This window comes from Notechis scutatus, chromosome 1 (assembly GCF_049901735.1).
Source record: "Notechis scutatus isolate UNSWTSFEM ecotype Mainland chromosome 1, rNotScu1.2, whole genome shotgun sequence".
NCBI classification, from domain to species: domain Eukaryota; kingdom Metazoa; phylum Chordata; class Lepidosauria; order Squamata; family Elapidae; genus Notechis; species Notechis scutatus.
Window position 1 is genome coordinate 317,615,219 of NC_142009.1, and position 13,562 is coordinate 317,628,780.

Here is a 13,562-nt window from a genome sequence, read left to right on the forward strand (position 1 = left end):
ACTCCTGTCAACCCTCCCTGCTTGCTAATATAATCCAGCAACATTTAAACAATTTATAATTCCTTACCCTGTCCTAAACATCGGTAAGAAGATGGCAGTGATTAAAATACTGCTCTAAAAATAATCTGAGCTGAAGAGTCCATCCAATTGAATCTCTTTATTTTTTTTTCTTACTGCTTTTTTTATTTCAAAGCAACTTTAATGGCTTCTGATGTAATAAGCTGAATGTGTATTAGTTTTGGTGCCTTGATGTTTTGGATACAGACTAATCGTTTGTTTCCCCTAAAGGTTGTCAACAACTTGATGCCATCCACGTCACTCAGCTGGAAAGAGATACAGTTCTTGTTTGCTTGGACAGTAAGTGAATGGGATTCATATCCTGTCTAAAAGAAAATAGGAGATGGGGCATAAGGAATAAATACCTCAAAGGGAGATAATATATGATTAAGAATGCATTCAGCTTTACCTGATGCAGAAAAATATCACAGTAGACATCAGACATGTGGCATTTTGGTGTTGTCATTGAAAAGGCCTTTCTTTTAGTGTTTTGCCTGATCCTAGAAATGGAGGTCTCCAGATAAAGTCTCTTTCCATTGAATCTTATCTAATTGAAAAGCATCTTCAGATAGAGAAGGTTCACTCTCAAGAAAAACTGAAAGCTTCAATTCTCCAGTGCTTCTAGCATTAGAAGCCACTCTGTGTAAATTAGACTAACAAAAGGATAGCTTCAGGCTCAAGGGAAGTGCTCAGATAGATTTCTTTTTTTTTTTTTATTAACAAGTTTTATTAATTTTTAAAACACACAAATTATCATTATTCATTACATGTTTAAACCTTTTTCCCTTGTAAATTTAACAAGTCAGATAAATTATGATTCTGTTTTAAACCATTTCCATATAATATACCAAAACCTCTTATTCAATTTCTCTTTACTTCTCTTTACTCTTATTCAATATCATTATTATTATTTCATCTGTTTCTTTCTGACTTAGTTACCATTATTCTCATTCTATATTTCTACAAGTTTTTACCAATTCTCCCCCCCCAAAAAGACATATACACACAACACACAAAACATAAAAAAATATCTTTTGGAAAGTAACTTGGACCCAGGTGTCTCTCTCTTCATGGACTTCAATTATATTCATGCTCATCTTACATATCATTACTTATTTTATTTACCATTCTAAGCCTTCTATATTAACTTCTCCACATATTTCACACTTCTTAATTCTACCTTAATTAATCATCTTAGTTTAAATCATTATATTTGTATCTTTTGTCCATTTTTTATCATCCCTTTGTCTCATCCCTTATGAAAAAAAGAAAATCAGTTTCTCCTGAAATCATTAATCAGAGTATGATGCCTTTCTATCTCCCCTAAGTTAATCAAATTAATCTTTAAAATAATATCTAATACCCAATCAGATTTTGCTTGGTACATTCTATCTAACTAATACATCCAACACAATTAAGTGCATAATTAGAGAATAAATCCAAATATTAAAAAGAAATACTAAAATAAAAATTTTATAATAACATCAATACCATAATTTTATTAAACTCTTTAATTAAAACAATATTCTAAACCTCTCCTATTATTAAGTTTTAAAACCAATCATTTTTAAACATTTTAACATTTTAATCTCTTATCAACTCTTAAACCATTACAATACTACCATCTCATCTTATGTACCTTGCAAAATCTTTTTTTTTTTTTTTTAAATTATACTTTATCCATTATCCATAAAAAATTCCTTTTTTCCATTTAATTTCAAAACGTTGTAGCTTTTCTCCACCTTTTCCCTTTCTTTCTTTTCCAAACAAACCTTTCTACCCCCTTCTTCTAGCCTCTGCCTTACCGGCTTCCCTTCTCTGTCGTATTTCTTTTCCCCTTTGTTTACAATCATCATATTGGTTTTGCACTTTATTTTTCCCTTTCTTAAATGTTTTTTAGATCTTAAGTCCTTAAATCCTTTAGTTTTCTTCTTTTCTCTTCTTTTCTTTTCTTTCTCTCTTCCTTTTTCTGGATCAAATTCTGAGATTCATTAAAGATGGCTCCTTCCTTTCTTTCTTGTTCCTCTGCTGTCTTCATCTGTTGTAATTTTTGTTGATAATTAGTAAGCGCCATTTCTAAGAAAAGGAAAGCTTCTTCCACACCATTTCTTAGTTCCTCAACAGAAAGAGCCATTATAAATCTTTTCTTTTCTTTTCTCCTTCTTTCTTCTTACAACAACCAGAATATTCAAAAGAAAATAAAAAAGATAGAACAGTCCCAAAGTTATCAATCAGTCCAAACCAAGGCAGAGTTCTCACTTTCTCCTTCTGGGGTGATATCAATCAAAGAGAAAGAAAGTCCATAATCTGTTTAAAGTCTTGTTACAATATATTCTAGTCTTCAAATCCTTAAGGCATCTGCTCCAACAAATCTTAGCATACAAATATTTTCTTTTTAATCCTCTCTCTTCCCACTCATCGCTTAAAACCAATTTCCACCTAAAAAATAGGTTTCTTAATATCCAGTTATTTATTCCGTAGGAAAAGAGGGAAAGCTATCCTTTCAGCACCTTCAAGCAGCCGCTTTTTTCCTCTTCTGGCAGGTATTATTCAGAAAGTCATACTTTTCAGGAATTTTATTAAATATGTCTTAGAGTCCTAGGAGCCAAGAAAAACTTTCTCCTCTCAATCACTTTCTCCACTTCCTCCTGCGCATTCTTACCCGGCTGCCAGCTTCTTTGTGGCGGCCATTACGGACCGCCGCTGCACCGTCCCTGGGAAAAGGGGTTCTGCCGGCCAGGGAGGGGGTCTGCAGCACCCCAAACCCTTCTCCGGATCCCCTACCTTCAGCTGCCCCTGCAGGGCAGCTAGCTCCGCACCCGGCTGGGTCGGAGCCCCAAAAACGGCTAGCGCGGCAGGGATCGCGCAGCTTCGCAAATCCCTGCCGCCGCGAAGCCGACAAACCGGAAGTTCCAGATAGATTTCTTATGAGGCTTCTGAATTTATGTGGATTTATTTATGTTATAGCCTTATACCCTGTTTCTCCAACAATACGGCCTCTCCCAGTAGGAAGTCCCAGCATGTTTTATAGGCATGAAATGAAATTAAGCCCCTCCCCCCAAATTAAGGCCTATATTAAAACATGCAAAATGGGGGTGGGGGGGAATGACGGGGGCTTGCCGTTAGGAAGTACTTTTGTTGCACACCCGGATATGGTGCTGCCTGCGTTGACCTCGGCATTGGTGGGGCACTTCATATCGGAAGACCTTCTGCCACCATTGCTTTCCCTTCTCCCTGTGCTGCCACAGCATTTGGAGCAACGCCGCGGTGTTTGGCATAGCCACGTGGCATTTGGCACAACCACGCGCGGCCAGCCAGGGCTCCTCCCTGCAACCGGAGCCTGGCAGAGACACTCAGCTTCATGTGCTGCTTCCCTGGCCGACGGGTCTAACAGGGAGCCTGAAGCCGCCTGTCCTTTCCACCCCTCACCCAGCCCGTCCCGGTCCCCACGCATCTCCAAACGTGCCGGCAGCTCCAAACGCTGCAGCGGCATGGGCATCGGGCAGAGGCGCTCACTCGGCGGGGCTCAGCTTGGAGGACGTGGCACGGGCCATCGCCTTGCCTCCCTGTCCACGGATGGGTGGGCGCTATCACTGCCTTGGGCAGCCTCTCCCAGTGGCCACTTCAGGGTCAGGCTGGAGGGACTTGGGAAGGAAGCCAAGCTCAGGTCGGCTCGGCTTTTTTGCTTGGCAGGCGGGGCACACCCTCGGCTCGCTTTCCTGGCTCTGCCAAGCCCACCCAGCTCCAGCACGGCCCTGGCGGGATGCGCGGATGGCCCGGCGGGGAGGCACTCGCTGCTTTGGCCAGAGCTCCGCCACCGGGCAGGAGGGCCCGCCTGTCAGCTGCGCTGGGCGCCCCAGGCGAAGCTCTTAGCACTCTGCCCAGCGCCAGGCAGGGATGGCGGCTGGGCACTTATCCCGGGGTGGGCCAATCCTGCACTGCAGCCCTGGGAGATTCGCCTACAGCCCCGGGAGATTCGCTTCCCTCTTGGGCAGGGGAGGCTTTGTTGTACCAGTAGTAGGGCGTCGTTTTTAAAAGAATGGGCTTTGCCTTCGAACGATGCCCGGGAAGGCGGCGACAGGAGCGCCTGAAGCTGTGTGTCTCCACCAGGCTCCGGTTGCAGGGAGGAGCCCTGGCCGGCCCAGCATGGCTGCGCCAAATGCCGCGTGGCTGCGCCAAACGCCATGGCGTTGCTCCAAATGCCGCAGCAGCACGGGAGAAGGGAAAGCAACGGTGGTGGAAAGTCTCCCGATACGAAGTGCCCCACCAACACCGAGGTCAACATCCAAGCCGTCGTCGCCCGCCTGCCCGAGGATGCAAGGGGGGGGGGAATTAAGTCACCCCCGAAAAGACGGCCTAGCCATTTTTTCAGGGCTCAACAAAAAAAAAAAGACCCGGCCTTATTGTATGAGAAACTCAGTAGAACACCCCAGTCTGTTCACTCTGGCCAGTATATGTCAGCAAACCAAAACCAGAATTTTTCTAATTGCTGAAATACATTTGTACAGTTCTCTGCTTTTAGCCTCAGTACCCCTCTTTCCAGCCTCAGAAATACAAGGCAGCGTTTGTGACATCTTGGAATGACAGCAGAAGCCATTAAACTTTTTGACAGTCTCTGTAGTACTGCATGGGAACAGGGAGTACCTTTCATCATTTGATGTCCTGCAGAATGGATGCTAACTAGGCCCAGTGCCCACATTTGCTGTTCGATGTAATAAAGTTGTAGGCATGTAGTAAAGCCAAATGCATTGCTTGACACTTTCATTGTAGTGAATATTTCTTCAGCAAAAGCCCCCAAGTGGCAAGAAGCAGGACTGACTCCTAAATCATTGCTACAGCAAAAGTTAAGATTTTCCAAGAGTTGATCAATCTTTTCTGACCCCCAACAAAAAGTAACACAGTATTATAACTGTTAGAATTTTTGATGAATAGAGAGCAAGTAAAGAAAGGAGAAAAAAGAGATTGTGACACAGTGAACTGCTGATTAACTGTACCTGTTCTGAAACTATTAATCTGATGTCTTAATCACAGATGTCTCCATCATTCTCAGTTGTGCCTTTAGCATCATTATGTCAAAATTAAACACAGCTATACAATCCCATTACCTACCAAGAAGCTTCCAAAGTTTTTTTTTAATATGAGACATGGCAATTAATTATCTCTTTTTCATCTGTGCAATTTACTTTTAATTACAAAATCAAATTTAAGCTTTCACCTGGTGTTGCTTCAGCCTCCAGCTTACTTGGATATCTGTGCTGGCCCTCATGAGCCCATGGTGATCCTTGGTTCAAGAAAGATTAAACACAGGGTTGGGATTCTACCGGTTCGGACCGGTTCTATAGAACCAGTTGTTATGATTCTGCACAGATCAGAGAACTGGCAAATCATGCCCCTGGCTGGCCCCTTCCCTCCCTGCCCAGTCAGTCCTTATCGTGCATGTGCGACATCGCACATCCCAACATCGCTGACTACATTCTCCCCCATACAGAGTCACTCCTTAAGATATTTCTTTTTATCCCCCCTTTCAACTATCAGCTGTTCTGATGACTAGCTGTGCCGGGGTCTCCCTCACTGTTTTGCTGCTTCGCCCAAGAGGCTTCCCTGAGGCCCAAGAGGCAAAAAGGAGCATGGGGGGGGCAATGAGGGGGGGACCTGCACCCCTACTCCATTTTTTGCCTTCCTGGGCCCCAGGGAAGCCTTCTGAGAGAAAAACGTCCCCCCGAGGGAGGCTTCCCTGAGGCCCAGGAGGCAAAAGGAGCATGGGGGGGCAATGAGGGGGGCCCTGCAGCCCCTACTCCATTTTTTGCCTTCCTGGGCCCCAGGAAGCCTTCTGAGAGAAAACGTCCCCCCGCAAGGAGGCTTCCCTGAGGCCCAGGAGGCCCAAAAATTTGGGGGGAGGGTGTTTTGCTGCAAAAGAAGAAGCCACGCCCACCTAGTCACATGGCCACACCCACCTAGCCACACCCACAGAACCAGTTGTTAAAAAATGTGAATCCCACCCCTGATTAAACAACAAAGATTTGGCTCATTAGAACCCAGATTTTGGGGGGCAATATGTTGACTCTGTAGAGAGGGCTGTAAAAGCATTGTGAAGCGGTATATAAGTCTTAAGTGCTATTGCTATTACTATTTTCATAACAGCAAATGAAAAGTTACTGATAAGGAAAGAAAGATGATAGATAAATTTATTGATCTGGGGACAGATGAGCTTATCTCTAATATGGAAAACCTGGTGAATATTTGAGGGGAAAATAACATTTGTTTTTCAAGTTAGTGAAAAAGTCTAAAGAATTTCTATAAATAATCTCAATTGAATTCAGCACAGTCTTAAAACAGTGAATTTAAATATTTTTTAATGTCAGCAAAATTCAAACTATGTCTCTTGAAAAGTCTGTCCATTTGATTTGACCTTAAACTGAGTGAGGCTGACTGAGCTCTATAAGTACTATGTTCTTCTCCTTTGCTTTTGAAGGCAGGCTTTGAACCTATCTGGCACTGAGATTCTTTTATTACTATTATATTGTTTGCTTTTTTTCAATCAAGGATTTGTGAAGATTGTGAATTTGCATGGTAAGCTGAAGTCAAGCAAGAAGTTGGCATCAGAACTAAGTTTTGATTTCTGCATTGAATCTGTAGGTGAGCAAATGCTTTCCTTGTCATTTATTGTGCCTGATGTGACTATATCATATGCGAGACGGTTGCATTTTTAAAGGCTAAAATATGAGATTTCTATGATATCATTCTCAGCTTTTCTATGTATGATGTGTTGTGGATTGTTATCCAAACTGTCAGATTTCAGCATTCCTAATCGAAATCTCATAAGATCCCAGTCTTATGCTAAAATTACGTAAGATTTGCCTAAAGCATCTGCCTAAATTTTTAAATAATGAAAGTTATTTAATGCGGGGCAGACTATAGATGTTATTCAGAGGTTTTGCAGACAGAATGCCAGTAGGGACTATATTACTGATTCCTATGATAGATGATAAACAGTTATAAATCACCACAGATTCGCAAGTTGAAATGCAAGGAAAGAAGGAAGCTCCCTGTATCCTCAAACGCCTGAGCCTTTCTAACCAAGGGTCAGTCTTCAGGTTTAATGCTGCACATTTTGCAGTGGGAATATTCCTTCTGACTAACCTCGAAGATCCCTCTGAGATTCAAGGGGTGTTCATTTGGAATCATACATTCTCATTAATTGATGCTAGATAAGTGGTAATACGAGTGACACATTACTTAACTGTGCTCCATCGCTTGACAATTGTCCTTCAGCAGGGACAAATGAAATGAAAAATGAGTCTCAATGAGAAAAACTGGGTTCTTGTTCTATGTTGATTAATTTATCAGCCAGTGGAAATTTAACAGTTTGATCTTCCCAGCCTTTGGAAGTGGTACCCAAGATTCACTCATTCCACAGATCTGTTTCCATACTTCTACCTTTCATTTGGGTCCCTCACGTATGGTAGGAACGCAATGAAGCCTGACTAATAAAATGGACTTGCTTCCCTTTGCTCAGAAAGCTCATCCCCAAACATTCCTAATCAGTCAGTCTTACATTGTGTCTCTTCTTGCAGTGTGCCTCCAGGACAGCGTGTTGGCCTTCTGGAAACATGGGATGCAAGGCAAAAGTTTTAAGTCTGATGAAGTAAGTTTGGGCAAGAGTGTTTTGTTGGTCATTGTTTTGCTTTCCTCCTTACCCTTCAGTTAGGCAGGTGCCAGTCACAGACAAAGGAACCCTGAACAACATAATCCCCCTTATTGCTTCTAATCTGCACCTGAATAATTTTATTGGCTCGAAGACAAGAGTGTGTTCTGTTATGATGCAAAAGAAAAAGAATACCGTATTTGCCGGCGTATAAGACGACTTTTTGCCCTGAAAAACATGCCTCCAAGTGGGGGGTGTCTTATACGCCGGGAGGACTCCGACTCCCACTTCGAGCTTGAGTTGCAGCCGGGAGGAGGCTGGGGGAGCGGTGTGTGTGTGTGTGTGTGTGTGTGTGTGTGTGTGTGTGTGTGGCGGGTGTCACTCGCCACGCGCTGCGCAATCTTTCCCCCTCTTCCTTCCTTAGCGGTGTGGGAGGAGAGGATTCAAGATCCTCACGTGCGGCGTACTTTTCTTTTTCTTTTTTTCTTTTTGCACGCAGGTTTTGCATGCGGGCGGCTGTAGGTTAAGGATGGGGAGCCCCGGGTGGGTTATCAGGTTTTACGGTGCTTCCAACATGTGCGAACGGTGGGAGAGCGGAGAAGAGAGCGAGCGAGCGCCCGCTGTGTGAAATCCTGCTGTCAAAGCAACACTGGGGGAGGCAGGGTATAAATTTACCAGGTTAATGTAGCAATGGTGATTAATGCCCAGAACATTGTTTGCGGGTATTGGGGTGTGTGTGTGTGGTGGTGGTGAGGAGAGGTTGTCCTTTGAATGCGGAAAAGTAGGTGTGACCTTGTGTAGGAAAATAAAGAGATCCTTTTAGCGTGTTTGGCTTCTTTGCCTCCCTCGTTCGTTTTGACGTGGAGATAATGGCCTTCGGGCGGAGGGGAAGAAAACGGTAGCTGGATCATTTCAAATTTCACTTACTCTCCTGCCTCACTTCAATATGTCTGAGCGACTCCAGATACTGGAAGACTTTTTGAATGAAAGTGTTACCTCCATTTTTTTTTTTAAAGAGGGCCACTTGGGGAAAAAAAAGATTCTAAGGAATTCCTTGTTTCTTGATTAAAGAGAAGGCATTGAATATACTGTTCCTTGGCAGCCTTTTCAGTGTCCGGGTTTTTGGTGTGTGTGTGTGTGAGAGAGAGAGAGATCAGCTGTATTGAGAAGAGAACGTTTCCTGTGTTCTCATTTTATTTACAACATATTTTACGCTTAATGGTAAGCAATGAAAAATATTTTTAAAACTCATTTCTAAACTCCATAGCTATTTGCATATTCTTGGTTCAAAATTGGATTAGCTCATTTCAAAATTGTCCAAAGCAGAAAAGTGCATCAAAAAAAAAAAAAAGTGCAAAAGTGGAAGGTGTGTGGAAGAGGGGTAGTCTTATACGGCGAGTATATAACAAACTCTATATTTTGAGTGGAAATGTTGGGGGGTCGTCTTATACGCCCAGTCGTCTTATACACCGGCAAATACGGTAGCTTAATAGGTAGTGATAAGTAGGCATTGTTTCCTCCTGCACATGGGAATACCCAACACTGAATCTCATGGACCTGATTTAATACAGCTTCCTTTGCACTTATCATTCTGTTGAACGGTAGGAGTTCTACATTCAAATCATAGCTCAGCCATTTTGTTATTAACCAACTGGTACACTTTTGACTTCAATTTCTCCCAATTTGTGGCATGGAAATCTTACTGATCTATTGTACAATATTTTATCAGGATTATAGAGATATTTGGTATAATGCTATTAAAATGTCAAAAGTTTGTATTGTCCCAGACTGGTAGAATCTGCTATTGGATTAAAAACATAGGCGTATTTCCTTGATCAGTTTTGAGTAAGACGACAGTAGTATGCCCTATTTCTTGTCATGGGACCTAGATTTAATCCCTGTCAACTTCTATTTGAAAAAACATTAAAAGAGAGGAGAGATCCTTCTCTGGCTGAAAATTGGTCTAGTTAAGTTAGCTAGAAGTCCATCTAGTTGAATGGCAGCTTCCCAAATTGAATGGAAACTCTCAAAAGATTGATCTTCTGCTGAACGCAGCTGTGCTCCATATCTACAACACTATATATAAAAACCTCCTCCTGAATGAACAAATGTGACTTTTCTGTGCTGAGGAAGAATTGCATTACTAGGGTTTAGTACATAATGTAAAAATGACTTGGTATGTATATTATTAAAAGTGGATGGGCTGCTTGAAACAATTCTCATTTGTCATCTGAATTAGGTTTTCCAAATGGGCAAAGATGCTCTTCTGCCAGTTATTCACATTGGGTTCTGTTTTTGGTATTTTGCAGGTTACCCAGGAGATCTCTGATGAAACAAGGGTGTTCCGTCTACTGGGCTCTGACAGGTGAGCTGAGAAGAGCAGCCTGCAGCCTTTTCTCCTTTAAAAAGAAAGTAGTACATTTAGAGAAACAATCATTATTTCCCAGTCCTCTTTTTGAGTGTGTTCTTCCACCACTGCCTTCTCTCACTTTTATACCAATGTGTGATGGCCAGGCAATTGCAGGTCCAAGGCACCATGCCTTTTGATTGACACACAAATCTTTCACATAATCTCAGCCCTTGCAAATTTCAGGTAAAGCTCTGACAAACACAGCAGACATTCTGTAGTTTCAAGGCCAAAGCCAAAATTCCAAGATTATGATGCTAGAAAGGAGAGAAGATACGCCCACTGTAGAAGTAGTTTAAAAACCAGAGGCTATCTTCCATAAAGCACTCTTCAGATTGTATAACTTTTTTTGCCCCTTCGTTTGATTATTTCTATCTAATGTTTTTTTTCCCCTAAGTTCACTGAATTTGGTGCTCCTGAATTAAAAGCTACGCAATGCTGCTATCATCATGTCAGTAATATCTTGAAACCTAAGGTAGTGTGATAACTTTTTCACAAGGTCTCCAGTATATTTACTTTTTCAGCTAAGTCCTTCCTTGTTAGTTAGGGTCAGACTTAGGAGATCCAGTCCCCTTGTTCAAGCTCCTGAAAGGTAAAGCGATCCCAAAGACTGATAAGAAATTTGGGGACTTTGCAATTTTGGCTAAGATGGTTTTCCAACAGTTGAAGCCTGATAGAAGAGAATACGTGTAGCTCAGAATTGAACTGTGGGGTTCTCGGTACTCTCTTGAGCTTGATTTTCTTGCAGATGTTTCATTACCACAGCACTGGTGATGTTACCTAGTTTGAAATACCCACAAGAAAACAATCAGGGTCAGAGAGCACCAAGGACCCTAAGGTTGAAATCTCTCATTACTGTGCCTCTCTTCCATGAAAGTTTTGTAATCTGGTCCAGGAAGGCATGATCCATATCTTCTCCTGGCTTGTCTATAGCATACCCTCACAACAATATCTTTGCTTTTTCCCCTTTCCTTATATTCATACCCAGTACCCTCATACTTAAAGTCCTGGTTCTCCATTAATACATGTTCTTGCTTCACATATACATGTTCTTCTCCTCACCTTCAGTCTGTCCATTTCTTTTTGAATAAGGTATAACTTGAAACTCTTAAAATTCTAGTCCCGAATTTCATCCGAACAGATTTCACTGTCTGTTAAATTATATTAACCTTCCTGCAGTAAGATTTTTAAGTTTTCCTTTTTGTTTCCTTTACATTTTACATTTGCATAGAGAGGCCAAAACCACATCCACTCACCCAAATAAATGTATAGCTATATGAAATATAGGAAAAGGGGCCGGCCTACCGGGTTCACCAAGGCAATTAACTTCTCCCTCGTTGGCACTTCTGGCACTTCTGGTGGTAAAGCCCTATTTAATTTCCAGTTAACCTCTCATAAGACAGACAGGGACAACCAAAGGGCCAATGTAGCCTGAAGGCTGTAAAATGCCCAGCTCCGTCTTAAAGGAACATTTCTGCATCATATCTTCATATCTACAGTGCATGCATGATTGTGTAAGAAAAACACGGGTGCCAAGATGGATGGGAAGGTTAGAAGTATCCCAGTAGCAAATGCTCAAGGAACAGCATCCAGGATGCCTGCAGCAACTGCTGTCTTACCTATTCTATGCTTGCCCCATAGGGTGGTGGTGCTGGAAAGCAGGCCGACTGATAATCCAACAGCACACAGCAATCTCTACATTTTGGCAGGCCACGAGAACAGTTACTAAGCAACCGTGAATCGACTTGGAACTGTGAGCCAGCAATATGTTGCCTAAGGAAGCCGCTCTTTATGGATCTCCTGTTCAAGACATATTATGTGGCGCCTTTTCCTCTCCTCTTCTGCCTCTGCCTTCACATTCTCCGATTGATGTCTGAATGGACCCTGTTTTTAGCATCAAGAACCAAACGTCGCACGTGTCTTGCAGCTGGGAAGCAGCTGTTCTCTCCCTTGCCACTGTGTGGTTGGTTATGTTGTTGGCTTAATAAAAGCTGTGAGATCATCAGTCCCTTCTGTTTGTTAGGCCTACAGAAGCATGGATGTTGGAAAATCTCAAAATGCAGTCAAAATGATTTGGGACAGGATATCTTCATGCTCGGGTTCATGGCTTGGGCTGCTGATTTCATCATCTTCTGACAATGCCTACTTTTTGGATACTGGGAGTTGAAGTCAACAGCAAAATAAGGAAAGGGGGGATGCCTGTGGGGCAGGAGGCAGTGGAAATGAATTTCTCCTCTGTGAGGCCTTTGTGGGTTTTCTCTCATGCCACCAAAACATCCCCGTGTCAGGGAATGCTCAGCAGAGGTTCCCAGGAAGTTGTTTTTGTGTCCTTATTTTTTAACGCAGCTGTTCTCTATGGATTTGTAAAGAAACACTATTTAATCTTTATTTATTAATCTGCTGCTAGGGTGATGTGATGCATTTTAACTTCCAGCACACGAAGGTTGCAGCGCAGCTTTTGGTTGTGGGTGGGTGGGTGGTTTGTTTTGGGATGTGTTTTTTTTAACAATTGTAAAAAAAAAAACCAGCATTCTTGACCTTTTCTTAGATATAGGACATTGTTGAAGGGAGGTGTTTATATAGAGAGGATTTTAAAATTTAAACCAAGCCTTTTTCGATATATAAAATCTGTTTTGTACAAGAATATTTCATATGGGTTTGCCTTCTAGAGTTGGTCATTAAAGATCATTTGGTATTGATTGAAATTATGTATGAAATGCAAGGTAAGTATTAGGATCAATAACAGTCTGGAAAATGGGCAAGAAGTATAAAATAGATATAGGTGAGTTATGCAGTACATTTGCGTGTATGCGAGTGTGAACCTGAAGAGGGAAGCCACATTCCACATGTCAGTTCTCATAAGTATGTTGGAGGAACAGAGGTTTATCCAGATCTACAAGCATTTGTGCTCCTGACTCAGCAGTCAAAATGTGACACAAGTTTGTCCTGGTCACCAATGGTTAACAGAGTCCTGGAGTACCTCTAGATGTTGACTAGCCATTTGTGAGGGGTGCCTGTGCTTTGTCCCCAAAGTGTGTCTTATTGGAAAAAGATAACAGCTTTTTCCCACAGCAACCCTCCTAATGTGCCCCAATGTCAAACTAGAGATTCAGAATGGCCTGGACTGGATAAACCTTTCTAAACACGATGCCCCTGCATGTTTCAAGGAGTTTTTAAATGCTTTAATTTGTTCATGGACACATATTTTATTTATACTATGCCAGAATGAAGTTGGATAAAATGCAGTGCCTAGGAAAAATGAAATATTTCTTTCAACTTGGGCACATTTGAGTGGTAGGTTTATTTCTTGGTGGTATGGTATAAATATATATATAAGAAGCAGTACTGTCTAATAAATCTTGGGAAATCTTATTTTCTCCATTATCCTTTGTTCAAGGCTGTCGTCCATGTTGTTTCCTTTTTTGTTTTCCCAATTAAAATATGCCCATTAAA

The 13,562-nt window shown here is 42.0% G+C and overlaps 1 protein-coding gene across 2 annotated transcripts in view; it reads left to right on the forward strand.

Annotated features, from left to right (window-relative positions):
- The window catches only part of MAP4K5 (mitogen-activated protein kinase kinase kinase kinase 5), a 109,037-nt gene extending 95,475 nt beyond the window's left edge, over positions 1-13,562 (forward strand). The window contains exons 29-33 of one of the 2 annotated variants that reach the window (XM_087952444.1): positions 289-357; positions 6,601-6,693; positions 7,632-7,702; positions 10,012-10,067; positions 11,751-13,562. In XM_087952444.1, the coding sequence (XP_087808570.1) occupies positions 289-357; positions 6,601-6,693; positions 7,632-7,702; positions 10,012-10,067; positions 11,751-11,838 (377 nt within the window). In that variant the 3' untranslated portion in view covers positions 11,839-13,562. The remainder of the gene's footprint in view (positions 1-288; positions 358-6,600; positions 6,694-7,631; positions 7,703-10,011; positions 10,068-11,750) is intronic. The other variant, XM_087952445.1, reaches the window with a different exon arrangement.